At 38.8% G+C, this 20,665-nt stretch overlaps 1 protein-coding gene across 1 annotated transcript; it reads right to left on the reverse strand.

Annotated features, from left to right (window-relative positions):
• Positions 1–8,491: 8,491 nt before the first annotated feature.
• On the reverse strand, positions 8,492–20,653 carry smim15 (small integral membrane protein 15). The gene is made up of 2 exons (XM_072252578.1): positions 20,593–20,653; positions 8,492–9,246 (listed from the first exon to the last, which is right to left on the reverse strand). Exons 1-2 carry the CDS (start codon positions 20,633–20,635, stop codon positions 9,005–9,007), a joined length of 285 nt encoding a protein of 94 aa, XP_072108679.1. The 5' UTR covers positions 20,636–20,653; the 3' UTR covers positions 8,492–9,004.
• Positions 20,654–20,665: the final 12 nt, after the last annotated feature.

The raw sequence follows: 20,665 nt of genomic DNA on the forward strand, positions 1-20,665 counted from the left end.
CTAAGGACGTTTTAAATATCTCTGCCAGGGCCCCTGCAATTTCTGCACACACGTCCACAGGGTCCAAGAGAACACCTTGTCAGGACCTGAGGAGTTTATCCACCTAATTTGCCTCAACACAGCAAACCCCTCCTCCTCCTCCTCTGTTATCTGTATATGGTCCATGACCTCACTGCTTTTTTGCCTCACTTTTATAAACACCCAAGTAAATACAGATGCAAAAGTCCATTTAAACCTTTTCCCCATCTGTTTTGACTCCATGCATAGATGACCACTCTGTTAACAAATTTCATGACATATGCTGGTGATAATAAACCTGTTTCTGATTCTGATCTTCCAGAGGGCTAACTTTGTTCTTTGCTATCCTTTTGCTCTTAATATATCTGTAAAAGCCCTTGGGATTCTCCTTTACCTTGTCTGCTGGAGGAACCTCATGCCTTCTTTTAGGCCTCCTGATCTCCTCCTTAAATGTTCTCTTGCATTTCTTATGCTCCTTAAACTCCATTTGCTCCTTCCTGTCTATACCTGCTATACACCACCTTTTTCTTAACCAGGCCCTCTATATCTCAAAGACCATGGTTCCCTCAACCTGTTATCTTTACCTTTTATTCTGACAGGAGTGTATCTCACTCTACATGACCTATCCCTTATACTGAAACTTCCCCTTGTTCTCAGACTCATCAGCTGGTATCCCTGTCATGTTCTCTAAGAATTCTGTGTCTTTCAATAAGGTGGTCTCACTCTTTCCTAAAGCAGAGAGAAGACAGAACCAATCTACTCAATAAGTTCTCATTCAGCAAATCTGTCATTCCAAAGAACCAATCTAGTAACTGAAGACCAATCAATCGGTTTCAATTGAAATCTCATGAAATACTTTTAATTTCAATTCCAAGTGTAACATTGGGTGAAATTGCCATTAAAAAGGAAGATTTACACTGACTTTAAAAAGTGAATCAGTAGTAGATTTCACACAAAATGGGATGGTGATAGCATTTTATAAAGTGAGTGGAAGTCCTGTATTTGTAGGAAGTATACAATTGGCTGATCACCAACCTAGATGCTCCTTCACCACTCTGGGCCTTCATGGGCCAAAGATATCCAGACTTTGGTGCCAGATTATGATGTTGCAGGAGCTTTTCACCCTGAAACACACACATCTGCAGATTTTCTCATGTTTGTGTTTATCAGCTTTGTGGGTTTTCCAAAGTTCTCCCCACAACATCAGACAACTAATGACTAGATTGTAATAGGTGTCCAACAGAACATAGAAACATAGAAAAATCAGGTCTCACTCTTTCCTAAAGCAGAGAGAAGACAGAACCAATCTACTCAATAAGTTCTCATTCAGCAAATCTGTCATTCCAAAGAACCAATCTAGTAACTGAAGACCAATCAATCGGTTTCAATTGAAGTCTCATGAAATACTTTTAATTTCAATTCCAAGTGGTAACATTGGGTGAAATTGCCATTAAAAAGGAAGATTTACACTGACTTTAAGAACAGTCAGGTCTTATACACTGAAACTTATAACTCACAGCCAACAGCCCTGACTCTATATCACATCTCTGAGTATGTCTCACCCCATCTACTAGCGGTGAAAAGACAATGGTATACTGTCAGGCAAGAGTGATTCTGGGAGTCCATCCTCTCAGGGCTGTGCAGAGCATAGCATTTTATACACTTTGGATGTAAGGTAAAGCATTTTCAGTTATCATCCCTTGACCACCTAAGAGAAAAGACATATGATCAGCTTTTCATATCATCTTCCCTGCATGATCTTCATATGCCTTATAAACCCCTGCCTCTCATTGCCTCATGCCCAGAGTACCTCATTGTTTAGTTAAGACTTTGGTTACTATGGTGATGGTATATCGGATAGATAATTACTACCATTTACCAGATTCCTCCAGGGCTATTGGCTAATCTGGTGTACTCTTAATAAATAATACCTCTTGTCTGTTTTGTTTGACAGAATTAGTATCCATCAGCACCTTCTAATGTGTTGCACCCATCAATGTGATTCCATTCAAACTCAAGCCCCCGCCTGGTTACCATGCTCTGTTTTATCTTAATACATTAACAGCTCTCATCTGGCAGGCTCCTCATCAGGATTATCCTGTAAAGGGCATTTCAATGGGCTGCTTGTTTCTGAGTTTACTTGTCCAATTACATCAACCAAGTCCAATTCTCTTTATCCTATAACATGTATTATAATACACAATTTAACACTTTAACACTTTAGGTTATGACTCTGTGTCTAGCTACTTCAGCAAGTATATTCCTTTATAAAGGGACCATAACTGCACACAATATTCCAGTTATGATCAAAGCCTGGTATAGATATTCTTGCTCTTGTACTCAAAACCTTTTAAAATGAAAGACAACACTTAATTGGCACTCGTAACTACTTGCTGCATCGCCATAATTACTTTTACTTAATAATGTAGGAGGACACACAGGTCACTTTGCACATCAACATTTCCCAGTCCATCAACATTTAAATAATACACTAAATCAGTTTAAAAACACGTTTTTGCATCCTCCATACAACTCACAATTCCATTCAGTTTTAAGTTATCGGCAAACTTTGAAGTACCATGTTCAACTAATTTCATCCAAATCATTGGTGTAAATTATGAATAACAGAGGCCCAAGCACCTGTCCATATGTTTGTCACTAGCATTACCTGCCATCCTGAAAAAGCTGCTTTTATTCCTACTCACTATACTCAGTCTGTTAACCAGTTTTCAGTCAAACCAATGTTCGCACTAAGTAATTTAAACATTTAAATCAACTTAATTAAGTCAAATATAAACTTCTATTTTCTTTGTCTCGCAGCTGCAGCTCTTAAGTTATACTAAACCTTATATATACTACATTTGTTATCTGCAAATCAATACTGCCTCCAGATATAATCATGTGCGTCATAGAAACCTACCATCCACAACTAAACAAAAAAACAGATCAAATTAAAGCATACATTTTAACTCACTGTGATCCACTTTTAAATATGAAGGGAACACCAAAGTGACAATGGAATGCAGCAATGACTGGGGTGAATAACTCAGTGTCTTCAACTCATAAAGCTGTATGTGTAAAAGAATCTTCCAGAAACAGATCAGTTATTGCCAACACTTATGAGAATTTTCTGATTAAATTCTTTATAGACTATTTTAACATTTACTCTGTTCTTTAAATCATTTCTTATTTTTATCCCACCAATGTTTATTGACTTTACCCATCAATAATTTCCAATTTATTTTATAGTGCTGATAACTATTTCAAAAAACATTTATGTTCCTCCTGATATCACTGGGCAATGTACTTCACAACACCCCTGGGTTAATCAGAATAATAATGACATCTGAAACATTTGCATCTTTATGATTGTATTTTTTATGTTAGGAGGTGTAATGGCTGCACTGAATTTAACAAGGATAGTTCACTAGTAAAATTGACCATAGTGGTTAATGGTAGTTCGGGGAACAAATAAAATTATCTCATACCCTACGTTTTTTCATTCTTGAAGGCATTGTAGTGCAACCAATCCACCAGTGTTTCATTTCTTAAAACCAATGAAATATGATTTTTGAATATTTTGAAGGATATTAATTTAATCCTCTGGTCACTTACAGAACATTTGTAATTGTTTTTTTTTGCTGATAGTGAAGTTGTATCATAGTGATCACTGTCCTTTCCTCAGCTCCCAGAAAGCTCTTTCATGGATACTAACAGAACAATGAAAATATGCATCTTGGCTTTTTCATTAGCTGTGATTTGACTCAACTATGACATAATGAAAATCACATGATAAAGTAAATCATATCAACGGTCACAAACTCTGCAATTAATATTTTATGTATTATACCTTTAAAAATGCAGATAGGGACAAATTGTCTGTCCAGCATTACATTTACATCACCACTCTTAAACATAGAAACATAGAAAACCTACAGCATAATACAGGCCTTTCGGCCAACAAAGCTGTACCAAGCATGTCCTTATCTTAGAACTACCTAGGGTTACCCATAGCCCTCTATTTTTCTAAGCTCCATGTATCCATCCAGAATTCTCTTAAAAGACCCTATCATTTCCACCTCCACCACCGCTGCCGGCAGCCCATTCCTCGCACTCACCACTCTGCGTAAAAAACACCCCTGACATCTCCTCTGTACCTACTCCCCAGCACCATAAACCTGTGTCCTCTTGTGGCAACCATTTCAGCCCTGGGAAAAAGCCTCTGACTATCCACACGATCAATGCCTCTCATTATCTTGTACACCTCTATCAGGTCATCTGTCATCCTCTGTCACTCCAAGGAGAAAAGGCCAAGTTCACTCAACCTATTCTCATAAGGCATGCTCCCAATCCAGGCAACATTCTTGTAAATCTCCTCTGCACCCTTTCTATGGTTTTCATAGCCTTCCTGTAGTGAGGCGACCAGAATTGAGCACAGTACTCCAAGTGGGGTCTGACCAGGGTTCTATATAGCTGTAGCATTACCTCTCGGCTCTTAAACTCAATCTCACAATTGATGAAGGCCGATGCACCATATGCCTTCTTAACCACAGAGTCAACCTGCGCAGCAGTTTTGAGTGTCCTATGGACTCGGACCCCAAGATCCCTCTGATCCTCCACACTGCCAAGAATGCTATATTCTACCATCATACTTGACCTACCAAAATGAACCACCTCTCACTTATCTGGGTTGAACTCCATCTGCTGCCGCTTAGCCCAATTTTGCATCCTACCAATGTCCCACTGTAACTTCTGACAGCCCCCCACACTATCCACAACACCCCCAACCTATGTGTCTTTCCACTTCCTCATCCAGGTCATTTACAAAAATCACATAGAGTAGGGGTCCCAGAACAGATCCCTGATGCACACCACTGGTCACCAGCCTCCATGCAGAATATGACCCGTCTACAACCACTGTTTGCCTTCTGTGGGCAAGCCAGTTCTGGATCCACAAAGCAATGTGGGGATCCCATGCCTCCTTACTTTCTCAATAAGCCTTGCATGGGGTACCTTATCAGAAGCCTTGCTAAAATCCATATACAAAAAGCATTTCAGGATGTGTTTTGTATATATTTCTCTGACATTAAATTGACCTTTGAACACCACATCTACGGCTCTGCCCTCATCAATGTGTTTAGTCACATCCTCATAAATACTTAAGATCAAGTATTTATGGCTACATTTGTATTTCTGAATTTCATCTATAGTATTTATAATTCAATTATAGGTCACTTTCAAATCATCTAGAAATGCTGTTTCATACTGCACTAAATATAATAATTTTGTAAATGCAACATTGACAATTCTTGTCGTGTACCCACTGATATCAAGGAGCAGTAATTGCATAAATTAAATAAATTCCCATTGACGGGGAAACAGTTCCCAGCAGCCAGACTGAGATATTGCAAGTGGATTTTCAATGAGACAGTGGTTAATGAGTTATTATTTGGAACCTAAATTTTGTGAAATGTAAGGACAAGTATGGTTCCTTTTCTTAAAAAAATTCTGTGTGACAAGAATAATAATTATGGTCCATTTCAATGTTTGTTAAATGTAGGAATGTGGAAAACAATGTGGGAATAGCAATTGAGTTGCAGCATCCTCAGGGAGTCTCCAAACAAGCAGATTCCTCCACCATGTAATTGGAGAATGTTTGTACAGCATGTAATTAACTTGATTACCATATCTAACTGTCAAAAGGGTTTCCATAAATTGACACCTAAAGCTGCAATAAATGAAAAGTGCTGGAAATATAGAACGGCCCTGAAAAGGGATCATTAAATTGAAACACTAACTTTGTTTCTCCCTCCACATTTGCTGCCTGGCTTGTTGAGTATTTCCAGCATTTTTTAAATTTCCATTTTCCAGCATCATTATTTTTCTATTTTTTTTTGCTTTTCACACAGATCTGCATATTATATTAGATAGCATTCTAGCAAATTGTGCATGACTTGCAGTCAGTCTATTTCTAACTTATAGTTGTTCTGTTGCCCGTGCTTCTTACAAACTATTCACAACCTTTAGAAATAAAAATTCACCACTGTCTATAAGGAATTTGTAGGTTCTCACAGTAACTGCATGGGCTTCCTCTGCGTGCCTTCCACTTTTCAAAGATATACAGGATGGCTACATGGGTGTAATTGGGTACCAGAGGCTTGTTGGGCCAGAAGAGCCTGTTACCATGCTGTACCCGTAAATAATTTTATAAGTACATGTGAAAGGTGCATCATAATTTGAAACAATAGCGAGTTATTGGCAGTGTCCTTGGCATTTTTACCCCAAAATAAGTAGGAAAGGATCATTACCCCACCTATCAAATATTCAATTTGCTTATTATTACTCTTTGACTGAGTGGATGTGCAAACTTTTAATGCATTTACTTATTAGCTTTGTGCCACTGTTACAAGCAAATCAAACCTGGAGTCCTGATAAAAGTTCTTTCATTTCTCCATCTAAAGGCTTTTTCCAAGAGAAGGCAAAACTAGCTGCTATCATCCAAAAATAAAAAAGCTCAGTGGATTCTTTGAGGTTACACATCCATTGTGTATTTCAGAAAGTGAATAGTTCCTGATGAATCACTTTAGCACAAGTGAAAAGGTCTTCATGTATTCTTTGCAAAAGTGCTGAATATATCGCAATGGTTTTTAGTGTACTAACACAAGAGTATCTGCCGTCTCAACAACATTTGAAGGATTTTTACAGCTGCAGGATACTACAAGTAAAAGGCAAAAATGCTGGGAGCTGCAGTAGCCCATTGAACCAGACCAGAAATGGATTGCTCTTTTGCTACTTAAGTAGACTTTTACTCCTATTTCAGAGAAAATAAATTCTCAATGACCATATATTTGTCCATTTCAAAACATTCATCTGAAAGCTGAAGAAATGGCAGATGTTCTTCTGTTGTTCCTTTATTATGTTAATTTTACTAAAATCAGCTCGCAGATAAATGTAATTTGAATTTTATTGAACAGGATGGTTGCATACCATCATATTAGATATAACAGATTTATAAAAAGAATTTTCAGGCAATACAACTTTGTAATTGCATTAGAGTGTTTCCAAAAGTAACAAGCTTCATTACCAGCATGGGCAATTAATACTTAACTGCAATTTAAGGTTTCTCAATAATTTCCCAAGGCTCTAAATTGTGGGATGATCTTCAAGAATTGTGCTAGGTAATGTAAAAGACTGACAAAATTGGGAGAAATTTTTGATTAATTGTGGTAATTTGCAAGTGTCAGTTAGCAATTTTCAAGGTTCAGCCATAGAAAACAATTTAAATTATGCAATAGCTTTAAAGTGGAAGAGAGTTTGAATCAGGCAAATACTATATATAATCTGTTATGTTTCTCTCAGTTTATTTCAGTAGTGGTACATAATATCCAAAGCACCAAAGCATGGATCTAGGTGGTTTGGTTTATGGGGCTAGGCTCTGGGAAGGGACACTAGACTCATGGAAATGCTGGAATTAACTAAGTAACTTAAAGACCCCTTGCAGACATATTGGAGGCCAGAGACAAGGTGCAGAAGGTCAGTTGCTCTGCTCCATCACAGAATCTGTCATTTTATAATATAATTACAGCCTTAAACTCTTCCCAATTTTCCTTACAATCCTATTGATGAAAAAATAACTTTGCTTTGATAAATATGTCAACAAATCTAATACTTCAGATGTCTTCCAACATTGCTAGATTTGGCTATATTTTCTACTATTCCTGTACACACACACACTGTATACAGTATAAACTGTATTCATCCACATCCACAGATTTGTATTAAAACTCTCAAAGTGCAATTTAAATTATCCTAAAAGGTCACTTGCACATAAATCTTAATCTAGCTACAAAGATCAAGATCCTATTTGTTTCTTTGTTTCCTATTGTCACCATTACAGTTTAGGTCAATAGATTTCCTAAAGATCTCCCTCAAAACTCTGTATTCATTTACTCCAAATCTTTTCTTTTTACAATAATAATTAGGCAATATATTTCAAAAGCTGGGAAACAAATATTAATTTCAAACAACAGTTTAAATGTTCTGCCATCACCACGCCAAAAGTACATTCTGGCCAAACTTCTTAGCCAATCTCAAGATGGTCCCCAATTCTTATTGTGAATGTTCTCAAAAGACTTGAGACACTATTTGAACTAATCCAGACGTGCTACCTTTGTTTTAAGTATTTTCGTTAAAGAGAATTGTGTGACCTTACCACAAGATTTCTAAAATATTATTTTAACAGTTCAAGTTATTAATGAAACCCAGGATCTGATAAAAAATGTAACTATTTTGTTAAAATATCAATTCCTTAATCTAAATGGAGGATTTGAAGCATGAAACAATTTGTGAACTGTACTGTTTTTAGGCATTTTTGATTACTGAAAGTACTTTGATGTTTGACTATAACTCATCAACATGTACATCTACAATTCTTTTAATGTAATAAAGAATTCAAGACTTACTAAAGACCATGTAAAGGAAACATTGCCATTCAAAGGCTTTAATATGCACCATACTAAACAAAAATTTTAAAATGTTTTTCCCTCCTCTCATTACTTTGCAATTATGAATTGAATTTAGTAATATCAAGCTCTTGAGCAAAAATAGAACTGGATATAAATTACAAGTAATTTTTAATTTAGAAATAGTAATCATATTGTATCAATCCATTGATTTCAGTGCAATTTCTCAGTACATCTTCAGTCACAAGATTATGGAATTGATGAAACAGGTACTTGAGGAATGAGAAATATATACACTCAATTTAAATAGTAAACAAGTATAAAATTAGCTGTAAAGCATGAGTGATTATCATGATTGCTAATGGATATCATAAAAATTCCAACAAATCATTAGACAATAGGAGCACAGATCTAATGAAGCAAATTGAAATACAACACTGATCTTGAGGTTATTGCCAAATTGTTAAATATGCATAACAAGCTATATTTTAGTTCAAGAAAAGGAATATTTCTTGGTTACATGTTCAATCCTTCTTTGATCTCTTGGCTTTATTAATATTTTCTTGACGTTTTTGTTTCTTCTTCTGTTCTCGATCTCTAGCTTCAATCATTTTTGCCAGTTTCCACGACAATAGTGCACTTGCTATGAACAACGGAGTTAGTGCCAAGATAACAGCTGAAAGGAAACCGTAAGGGTCTTTAGCAGCCCATTCCACAATGTACTCTGCCCAACCTCGTATGTCCAGCATTTTGTTGACACCAAGAGCTGTGAAAGTATAAAAATACTACAATTACTCATTTTGCATCACCCTCATTCATATTGTCCTCAGTCATAAAACTGAAACATGAATATTTTTAAGTATCTTATTTATGCTGTTCCTTCAAAATCATACTGCAGAGTGGTAAGTAAAGAATCTGTAAAATACTATTTGCTGCCTTCTCTGCTGATGTTGGTTAATTGCTACACACTATCAATTCAAACTAAGGATTTCTAAATCCATTAAAGTATTCCAAGTGCTTGTTCCTCCAATTAAGCATGAACGTGTTCCCTTCTACGAATAATAATAATTACCCTAAGTAACTTCAGTGAAACAGGCTGATGAAGACTACATTGAATATACAGGTAAAAGAAAACATAAAAATAGAATCAAAGCATTCCACTAAATCTGCAATAGGAGAAAAATAGTAAATGACTTCTGTTTAGCCAGTGTTCTGTAGACTTTGGGTTTTCAGGACCTCACACAATGGCACCTCAAAAGTACAATACTTAAAATATGTTAATACTTTTGTGACATGTAATTACCTATGTGGTGATTACATGAGAATTAAAAAGAGTAAAGGATTGCCAAGGACTGCAACCTAAGTCTTCCACTGGTTTTATGAACCAGCTGAATATTTTGCAACAACTTTTCAGAAATCTCATTCAGTGTTAATGACACACTTTCTATGAGTCAGTAATCCAAGACTACTAATACCATTTTATTTACTGTTTGATTTTGTCAGTTAAATCTGGAAACCAATGTCTACCAGGGCCAGTAACACTGTCAACATTTTGTTTCTGGAAACTATCTACAATGTGAACCTAATTTACCAGTTGCTGATGATAATATCGTAGCAATGTCCAGACTTTGACTTGGCATCTCCATAAATATTATTTACCAGCATCTACACTCAGTCATATATGAATTTAAACTAAAATTTTGAGCAACACTGCCTCAAATGGCATGACTTGTACACTGAAAATCCTTACCTTCAATTTCAATCAAAGATTAGAAAAATAAATCTTTTATATGTCATTATAGACTATTGAAGCAAATTTTATGACCTAGATAAGAAAGGGTAACTGAAAATATAAAAATAGCATTCAATTTTTATTCAATTATTTTGAAGAAAAGCACACAATTATTAAGAAATGAAGGTTCCCTCCAGTGCCCAGAGCCCAGATGCACACTCAGTTCAACTCCCTGCTCGCAGTCCAAAATTAATGGCTTTCTTTGGACTTGAAGCTATGTGCATTATCACCATGTACAGGAACACCTATTTAAAGAGTTGACATCCTAAATTACAAAGGGTAGAGAAAGCATTTTTACGCCAATGAATGTAGATTACTTATGTCAAGCTGTTAACTCTCCTGACAATCCTACGTTGTAACCATACAACAAAGCAGACAATCAAATGCTATATTGTCTTTGATAAGCAGCTTAGTTACTTGAAGCTGTGCTCAGGGGACAGCAGATCAAGCAGTTTTCTTCCCGTTGAGGTGAGATGTGTAGCTACCAAAAGGCATCCTGAGTATAATCCACTCGGAAGCAATCTAGTCTGTCAGTTTTACACTACCCCCTCACCACAAGACAAGATGTTCCACAGTGAAGCAGGTAACATCAATCTGAGGAATGACAAAACAAACCACGTGATTGGATATTTTAAAAGTAATCTTCAGTCTACTAAACTGACAATGCTTTCATTCTCATTCTAATAAGATAGTAAGCAGAATATAGTCAATTATGTCAATCAGGTGCTTTTATATTAAAATCATCTCTGAATTATAAAAATTGAGAATATAAAGGTCATATTTATTTCAAGATTATGGAATTGATGAAACAGATACATGAGGAATGAGAAATGTACACACTCAATTTAAATAGTACAAAATTAGCTGTAAAGCATGAGTGATTATCCTTATAGTTAATAAGCAGACAACTTGACAATAAAACAATGAAGCTTTCTTGTAAACTGCCAGCTGTATTGAAACCATAAATTTTTTGCCAAGTATGACTTTAATGCAGACCAAAAAGATTCAGAGACACTTCCTCCTATATTAAAACCAAAGAATAGCAGTGCACAGGACATGACTCAACTTAATGTTATAACATTTACATTTATTTTATTAACTACTGTAAAAAAGTAATAACAATACATATATGTTGGAAAGTGACTTATGCACTTCTCTCTTTTAATGGCCTCTGTGGTATAATAAGACACAGAAGCAATTTTTACCTCGGAATAAAATTAGAAAGTGCATTTATCCTTCCATCAAGGTACAGATTTTTTTTTAAATGCCCAAATCCAGTAATTTCTGGCCAAAAAAAAGTCACAACCTTACTTCAGTAAACTACATCCTTGGTGTTACCATTTCAGGGGACCTAGCCTGGGCCCATCCCATAAGTGCAATTATTTAGAAAGCACGGCAGCACCTTTACTTCCTTAGAAGTTTGTGAAGATTCGGCATGACATCTGAAATTTTGACAAACTTTTATAGATGTATGGTGGACAGTATACTGTTATGAAAACATCAATGCCCTTGAATGGAAGATTCTGACAAAAAGTATTGGATATGGTCCAGTCCATAAAGCCCTTCCCACCACTGAGCACATCTGCACGGAGTATTGTCGCAAGAAAGCAGCATCCATCGTCAGGGACCCCACTACCCAGGTCATGCTCCCTTCTCGCTGCTACCATCAGGAAGAAGGCGCAAGAGCCTCAGAACTCACACTACCAGGTACAAAAACTATCCGGCTCTTGAACTAGAGGGGATAACTTCACTTTCCCCATCATCTCTGAACTTTTGGACTCACTTTCAATGACTCTTGTTCTCCATATTTATTGCTTATTTATTTATTATTATTTCTTTCTTTTTGTATTTGCAGTTTGATTTATTCTGCTCATTGGCTGAAAGATAAAATTGATGTGGTCTTTCATTGATTCTATTATGGTTATTATTTTATTATGGATTTATTGAGTAAGCCTTCAAGAAAATCAGTCTCAGGGTTGTATATGGTGACATATATGTACCGTGCTAATAAATTGCCTCTGAACTTTAATCCCGAGTTTCTAATTACCTTCCAGCCAAAGTAAGTTTTCCCTAATTACTGTAAGAAAAATTCAGAATTCTAAGCAAGCTTATTAAAGCTCATCTAAGACACAAGAAAGATTGGAGATGCTGGAAATCTGGAACACCACAAAATGCTGGAGGAGCTCAACAGGTTAGGCAGTATCTATGGAAAGAAATAGACATCAGGATTGAAAAAGAAAATAGACAGTCTAAAAGGGTTGGGGTGGACAGTAGAAAAAAAGTGTTGGAGGGCTGGTGGTGGAGAAAGAGCTAGTGCCAAATAGGTGAATCCAAGTGAGAGGGAGAAGATAGGCAGATGGGGATGGGGAGAGTGGGAATGATGCAGGAAGCTGGGCAGTGACAGGTGGAAGTGACAGAAGGGCTGAAGAAATCAGAATCTGATAGAAGAGGACAGTGGTCCCTGAAGGGAAAGGTGAGGAGGGGATCTGGAGGGAGGAATATGCAAGTGATGGGCAGATAAAGGGAAGGAGAGGGAAAGGGCGGGGGGGGGGGATGAGGCCAGTGGGATAAGGAAAAACGAAAGGAGAAGCAGAGGAGAGTGGTTACAGAAATAGAGAAAATGATGTTTATGCCATCGAATGGAGAACACCAATATGGTATATGAACAAGAGAAAATCTGCAGATGCTGGAAATCCAAGCAACACACACGCAATGCTGGAGGAACTCAGCAGGCCAGGCAGCATCAAAGGAAAAGAGTATAGCTGACGTTTCGGGCCGAGACCCTTCATCAGGAATATGGAATAAGAAGTGCTTTCCCTCTAATCTGCATGTAATTGGCAGTACAGGAGGTTATAGATAGATGTGGGAAAGGGAAGTGGAATTAAAATGGCTGGCCACCAGGAAAATTTAGCTGTTATGGTGGATGGAACAAAGGTGCTCAATGAAGTGATACACCCCATCGCTCCATCTATGTCAGGTCACACTGCGATGTAGTAAGTGACACCAATAGGATTCACATGTGAAGGACTACACATTTTCCTTAATGGTAGTGAGGAAGGAAGTGCAGGGAAAGGTGTAACAATTGGTGAGGTTGCAAGAATGGGTGTCTGGAGGGGAATTGATGGGGAGGAACAAGCAGACAAGGGTGGTCAGAGAGAGATCAGTCCCTGCAGGAAGCAGAGGGGAAGGAAAGGAGTAAATGGTCTGGTGGTGAAATCCCACTGGAGGTGGAAATGATAGAAAATGATATGTTGGATGCATAGGTGAGAATGAGGGAAAACATGGGGGCAGTGGGGTGAGGACACATGCCTGGGAAATAGAAAATATGTAAGTGAGGACTACATCAATAGCAGTGGGAGGAAGTCTGAAAAAAGTGTACATCTCACGTCTTAGAATGGAATCCCTCATCATGAAAACAGATGCAGGAAACGAAGGACCCTGAGAAAAGGGATACAGCACCCTTGCCAGGTGACAGGATGGGAAGAGGTGTAGTCAAGGTAACTATGGGAGCCAGTGAGTTTGTAGACGTCAGAGAGAAAGGGGAGAAATATGTTGGAGATGGATCAAGTGAATCTAAGGGCAGGATGGAAATTAGTGGCGAGGTTAATGACATTGACGAGCTCCACATGGATGCTGGAAGTGTCACGAATGCAGCTGTCAATGTGTGGAGGAAGATTTGGCTCCATATGGCCGATCAAAATAGAGATATAACTGGGACCTATGGCTGCAAGTTTGATCTGGAGAAAGTGGGAGGAGCAGAAGTAGTTGTTGAGCTCACCTTAACTCCAAAAACTATGAGAACATAGAACATTACAGCACAGGAACAGGCCCTTGGCCCACAACACTGAGCTGAAGCAATTAAATTTGTATTGGAATGACCAATTAACCAATCCCTATTGCCAACACCACATCCACATCCTCTGATTTCCTGCAGGTTCATGTGCTTAAGAGCCTCCTCAACACCTGTATTGTATTTGCCTCCACCACCACCCCAGGCAGCACATTCCAGACACCCTCCACTGTGTAAAAAAATTACCCCACACATCTCCTTTCCTCTCACCTTAAATTCATAGTATTCGACATTTCAACCCTGGGGAAAAGGTACTGGCTGTCTACCCTATCTATGTCTCTCATAAGCTTATCTATCAGACCTGTCCTCAATGTCTGCCATTTTACAGAAAACCCAAGGTTGTCCAACCTCTCAGTAGAGCACGACCTCTAATTCAGACAGCACGCTGGTAAACCTCTTCTGCCCCCTATCCCAAGCTTCAGCCTCCTTCCTATAATGGTGTGACCAGAACTGAATGCAATACTCTAGATTCAGCCTAACTAGAGTTCTTTAAAGCTAAAACATAGCTTCCCAACTCGAACTCGGTTCCACAACTAATAAAGATAAGCATGCCATATGCCTTCCTTATCACCCTTTCAGTATGTAAAGCCACTCTTAGGAAGCTATCAGCTTGGAGTCCAAGATCCCTCTGTACATAAACACTTAAGGGACTTGCCATTAACAGTGTACTGCCTCTATACATTTGATCTTCCAATTGCAACACTTCAGATTTGGCTGGGTTAAATTCCACAAGCCATTTCCCTGTTCATATCTACAACTGATCTATATCCGCTGTATCTTGTGCGGTCTTTTACTCCATCTACAATACCACAAATCTTTCTATCACCTGCAAACGTATTAACCCAACCATCTATGTTTTCCATCAAGGTTATTTATACCATTTCACCAATTGCAGAGATCCCAGATGGATCACACAAGTGACAAACCTCCAGCCAGAATAAGTCCCATCAAATACCTTCTGAGACAATTCTGAATCCAATGCATCTTAATCTTCAGGATGATCCTCCCATGAGGGACCTTGTCAAATTCCTTACTAAAATCTACAACCCCATCACCTCCTTAGAGAACTTAATCATGATAGTAACACAATTTATCCCACACAAAATCATGCTGACTGCCCCTAAGTAGGCCATAGTTTTCCGCTCATTAAAACCTATCCAGTAACTTTCCAACCACAAACTCAAGACCCACCTATCCATAGTTTCTTGGATTACCCTTGTTTCCCTTCTTGAATAATACAAGAAAGGGAATCAGAGAGCTATATGAACGAACACACACACACACACACACACACACACACACACACACTGACAGCATTTACAGACACTTACGTCTCCAGCCTCATGAAAAGTCTGGTAATACTGCACCTTCAAACACTGTAAATTTTCACTGAGACACACAGAGAGATTAAACCAGGAAGCATGAAATAGAATACTCAGTATTAGTTGTAATGTTACACAGCATCTTCTTATGAATCTCTGCAGGCTTCCATCAGTTCCATTCTACATTTACTTCTCTGTAAGTTTTAGTTTTTCACATGCACATCAACTCTCCCTTGACACCATTACAATCCACTTAATGGTATTGGTCCATGGCATAAAAAAGGTTGGGAACCCCTGACTTGCAGTAAGAAACGATTTAGGATAACCAAATAACCAATCAGCACATTTCTGGCATGTGGGAGAACACCAGAACGCCCAGTGCAAATGCAGTACAAAGGATTTAACCCGGATTACAGCAGCAACACTAACTGCAACCTAGTTCAACAGAAGTGAAATGAGGGAGATTAGCACATTAAGAGCAAAATGACAAAGGTTCCAGAAAGAATATTCATCATTATTCTGAAGCAATGTTAAATGATAGGCATTCTCCACTCCACATACGCTGTCTGACCTGTTGAATATTTGCAGTATTTTATTATTTTACATCTCCAGCAAGCACAATATAAAACCAGAATCAGATATAGTATCACTGGCTTATGTCATGAAATTTATTGCTTTGCGGCAGCAGTACAGTGCAATAATAAAAATGATCAATTACAATAAGTATATATATATAAATAAATAAAATAAATAGTGCAAAAAGAGAGGAAAAATAGTGAGGTAGTGTTCATGGGTTCATTGTCCATTCAGAAATCGGATGTCAGAGGGGAAGAAATTGTTCCTGAAATGTTGTGTGTGTGCGTCTTTCAGCTCCTGTACCTCTTCCTTGATGGTGGCGATGAGGAAAGGGCATGTCCTGGGTGACGGGGTGCTTCATGATGGACGTCGCCTTTTCAAGGTGTCCTCAGTGCAGGAGAGGCTAGTGCCCATGATGGAGCCGGCCAAGCTTACAGCTTTCTGCAGTATTTTCCATCCTGTGCAGTGGCCCTCCCGTATCAGACAGCAATGCAACCAATGCTTTCCATTCACACCTGTAGAAATCTATGACTGCCTTTGGTGACACACCAATTCTCCTAATGAAATAGAGTTGCTGTTGTGCCTTCTTTGTAATTTCATCAATATGTGGGACCTCTAGCTGTTTCAGCTTGGATGAGCAGGACTGAGACAGAACCATCACATTTGTGCACAATAAATTAATCATAAAGACTAAGCTGTCCTGTCTTTGCAGAGAATTGTTGAGCCATTGTTTTGCTGAATCATATTAAATTCTTTTTCAAACACTTACAAGGATCTGTTCTTTTTCCTGTAATTATGTTTACAATGGACAATCTCAATCTTACTGTGTCTAAACTAGTTTTGTTCAAATCTGAAATCTTACTGGCATCTTTGTATTTACGCTTCTAAAATACATTGATCATCTCGTTGATTTTACAGATAACACCAATTTTTCATCGTTGTTAAGTTGTTAATTCCTACTAGAGCAATTTCTATTTGTCAATTCTGTGTTTAAGGTCTACATTGTCTGTTTAGAGTTTGTTATATCCTTTCTTATCATTAACGTAATTTCAGCCTTGTTTCCTATGACTATATACTTGCTATAGACTTGAGCACCTAATGTCCTTACCAGTTTGCTTCTTACTAATAGCTTCAGGCTAAAGTTACCAACAAAATTCATTCAGTTTGTTCCTTTTGCTCCAGGTATTTGTGCAGAATGTATACTTGAGTCTAAATGTTTTACTCCCACTCCTTTTACTTCTTAATCCTGGTGTAGCTACTTTACACCGTTTAGCTTTCCCTTTATCTGTAGTCCCTAAAGCACCAAGTGACTAATGGCCTGGTCTCTTCTTCACTAGTTTTACCCTCAGCCTCTCTCCACTGTTCATATTGTCGCAACCACATATTAGCAAAAAGTCTTGATCTCACAATCTACCTCATTATGTTCTTGCACCTTAAGCGTACTTGCAGTTCACCTTCTCTGCGGCTATTACACTTTATTCTGCATTATTATTTTACCTTGTTCTATCTCAAAGCACTGTGAAATGATTTGATCCATATGAACAGTACATAAAACAAGGCTTTCACTCTATGTCACTACATGTGACAATAAACCAATTCCATTTCCTGTGGCCAGTCCCTTTATTCTTTCCACTACTACCTTGGTTCCATTAAAGTCCAGCTTTATGAGACAGATTCTTCTCGTCACAGTACTGACACTAATGACATGAAATCTCTTTCCTGCACCACTCCTTCAGCAATAATCCTTGAAGCACTGTACTTTAATTTAGTCTCACGTCCTCCAAAATAGGGTCTGCCAACTCTTTCCTTTGTTGTTGATCCCAATAAGGACAATAACCAGCAAATCTTCCACTACCTGTTGTTAACTTTTTAAGACAGTGTGATAAATCTCTCACACCGACATTAACTTAGAAAACACCAGATTTAACTCCCACACATGAGGAAATCTGCAGATGCTGGAATTTCAAGCAACACACATAAAAGTTGCTGGTGAACGCAGCAGGCCAGGCAGCATCTCTAGGAAGAGGTACAGTCGACATTTCAGGCCAAGACCCTTTGTCAGGACTAACTGAAAGAAGAGCTAGTAAGAGATTTGAAAGTGGGAGGGAGAGGGGGAGATCCAAAATGATAGGAGAAGAGAGGAGGGGGAGGGATGGAGCCAAGAGCTGGACAGTTGATTGGCAAAAGGGATATGAGAGGATCATGGGACTGGAGGCCCAGGGAGAAAGAAAGGGAGGGGAGCCCAGAAGATGGGCAAGGGGTATAGTGAGAGGGACAGAGGGAGAAAAAGGAGAGAGAGAGAAAAATAATATATATATAATAAATAAATAACGGATGGGGTACGAGGGGGAGGGGCATTAGCGGAAGTTGGAGAAGTCAGTGTTCATGCCATCAGGTTGGAGGCTACCCAGACGGAATATAAGCCGTCATTCCTCCAGCCTGAGTGTGGCTTCATCATGACAGTAGAGGAGGCCGTGGATAGACATATCAGAATGGGAATGGGACGTGCCATAGATAGATGTAACTCCCAATCCAGTTTACTCTAGATTCTAGCTGCATCTCTAAGTATGATCTCTCTCAGAACATGTAAAAATGCACAATTTACAGTTTAAACATATAGTTTGGAACAGTGTTTAAAATATTAAAGCTATTAATCCTGTACACTATGAATTTTTCTAAGAAACAGAAGTAGATGACACAGCTTTCTGTGCCACTTATCTCCTACAGCATCCCACTTTAAATTCTTTCTATATATAAATCCATGATAGTTTCTGCACATTTTATAGTCATAAATATAAAAATATAATCCTTAAAGCACATGTAGAGCTAAGCTCTACAGATACTAGCATGGATGGAAGATTGATTGACTAGCGGGAGGCGAAGTGTGAGAATAAAGGGGGCTGCTGGTGACTACTGGTGCTCCACAAGGGTCGGTGTTGGGACCTCTTCTTTTCACATTATATGTCAACGGTATGCATGATAGAATTAATAGCTTTCTGGCCAAGTTGATGGATGACACAAAAATAGGTGGAAGGGCAGGTAGTGTTGAGGAAGCAGGGGGACTAGGACAGATTAGAGAATGGGCAAGGAAGTGGCAGATGGAATACAGCGTAGGGAAGTGTACGGTCATGCCCTTTGGTAGAAGGAATAAAGGCAGAGACCATTTTCTAAACTGCAAGCAAATTCAGATACTAGAGGTTTCAAGGGACTTGGGGGTCCTACTGCAGGGTTCCCTAAAGGTTAAGTTGCAGATTGCATCAGTAGTAAGGAAGGCAAATGCAATGTTGGCATTCATTTCGAGAGGACTAGTATATAAAAGTGAAGATGTAATGCTGAGATTTTATAAGGCATTGGTCAGATTGCACTTGGTACATGGCGAGTAGTTTTGGATTCCTTATCTCAAAAAAGATGTGCTAGCATTGGAGAAGGCTCATGAGAATGATCCCAAGAATGAAAAAGTTAACATTTGAGGAGCATTTGATGGCTTTGGACCTGTACTTGATGGAGTTGGGGGTGGAGGGGGAATCTCATTGAAACCTATTGAATGTTGAAAGGCCTAGATAGAGTAGACATGGACAGCATGTTTCCTATAGTGGAGGAGTCTAGGCTCGGAGGGCACAGCCTCAGAATACAAGGATGTCCAAGCAGAAGAGATGACGATGGATTTCTTTAGCCAGCCAGAGGGTGGTGAATCCGTGGAATTCATTCTCACAGACGTCTGTGGAGGCCAAGTTACTGAATATATTTAAAGTGGAGACTGATAGGTTCTTGATTAGCAAGAGTGTCAAAGGTTACAGGGAGAAGATGGGAGAATGGGGTTGAGGGGCACAATAAATCTGCCATGATAGAATGGCAGAGTAGACTCAATAGACCAAATGGCCTAATTGTGCTCTTATGTCTTATGATCTTAAAGAAGAAAAACCATTAGTATCAGATAATTCCACCTTTAAGCAACTTAATATAATGCTGATCATGGTCTTTTCCTCATCAGCACTCAGCTATAATTCCCAAACTTGCACTCACCACTCCACTAAGCTTCTGACCATCATCAAATCACCCACGCAATATCCCCAGCAATCTCTGCCTTTCACTTCATCTCATTCCTTCCCTCCACATCCCAGCCTCTCCCCATCTCATCCTTTATTCTCCACTCCCTGGTCCCTTTCCTTTTGCTTGTATCCACTTCTCCCTACAAAGAGTCTCACATCAACCTATCCAAAACTAATACAACCCAACACACCCGGGTGCCCTCTCCTTTTCACCCTCACCACCACACCCCATTTCACTTCTCTTTGCCCACTGAATTTCTACTCTTTCCAGACCTTCACCCTCCGTTCCCCCAGGTTCCGTTCCTCCTTTTTCCCTCGAATACCCCCTTCTCGGGAATCTCCCTCCCCTCACTCTCTCTTCCACCCCTTCTCCTGGATCTCTTCCTCTTTATCGTTTGCCCCTCGACCTTCTCGTCTCCCAGATCTCCTCCTCCTTCCCTCTCGCCAAGATTTACCTCTTCTCTCCCGCCCCAGCCCCATATCCCCGGGATCCCTCACCCCGTCCCATTGCCATCTTTCTCACCTGAACCGCACAGACCGGAAGAAGCCGACCAAACTTTGCGCATGCGGGAATTTCATCACCTTCTACACCGGAA

This window comes from Mobula birostris, chromosome 3 (assembly GCF_030028105.1).
Source record: "Mobula birostris isolate sMobBir1 chromosome 3, sMobBir1.hap1, whole genome shotgun sequence".
Classification (NCBI taxonomy): Eukaryota; Metazoa; Chordata; class Chondrichthyes; order Myliobatiformes; family Myliobatidae; genus Mobula; species Mobula birostris.

What these genes read in the sequence shown, in the direction of transcription:
- smim15 (XM_072252578.1), bottom strand. Translation starts at nt 20,635, where the DNA reads ATGCGCAAAGTTTGGTCGGCTTCTTCCGGTCTGTGCGGTTCAG. An exon ending in TTCCGGTCTGTGCGGTTCAG is followed by an intron (nt 9,247 to 20,592) that starts GTGAGAAAGATG and finishes ATACTTTCACAG; the next exon opens with CTCTTGGTGTCAACAAAATG.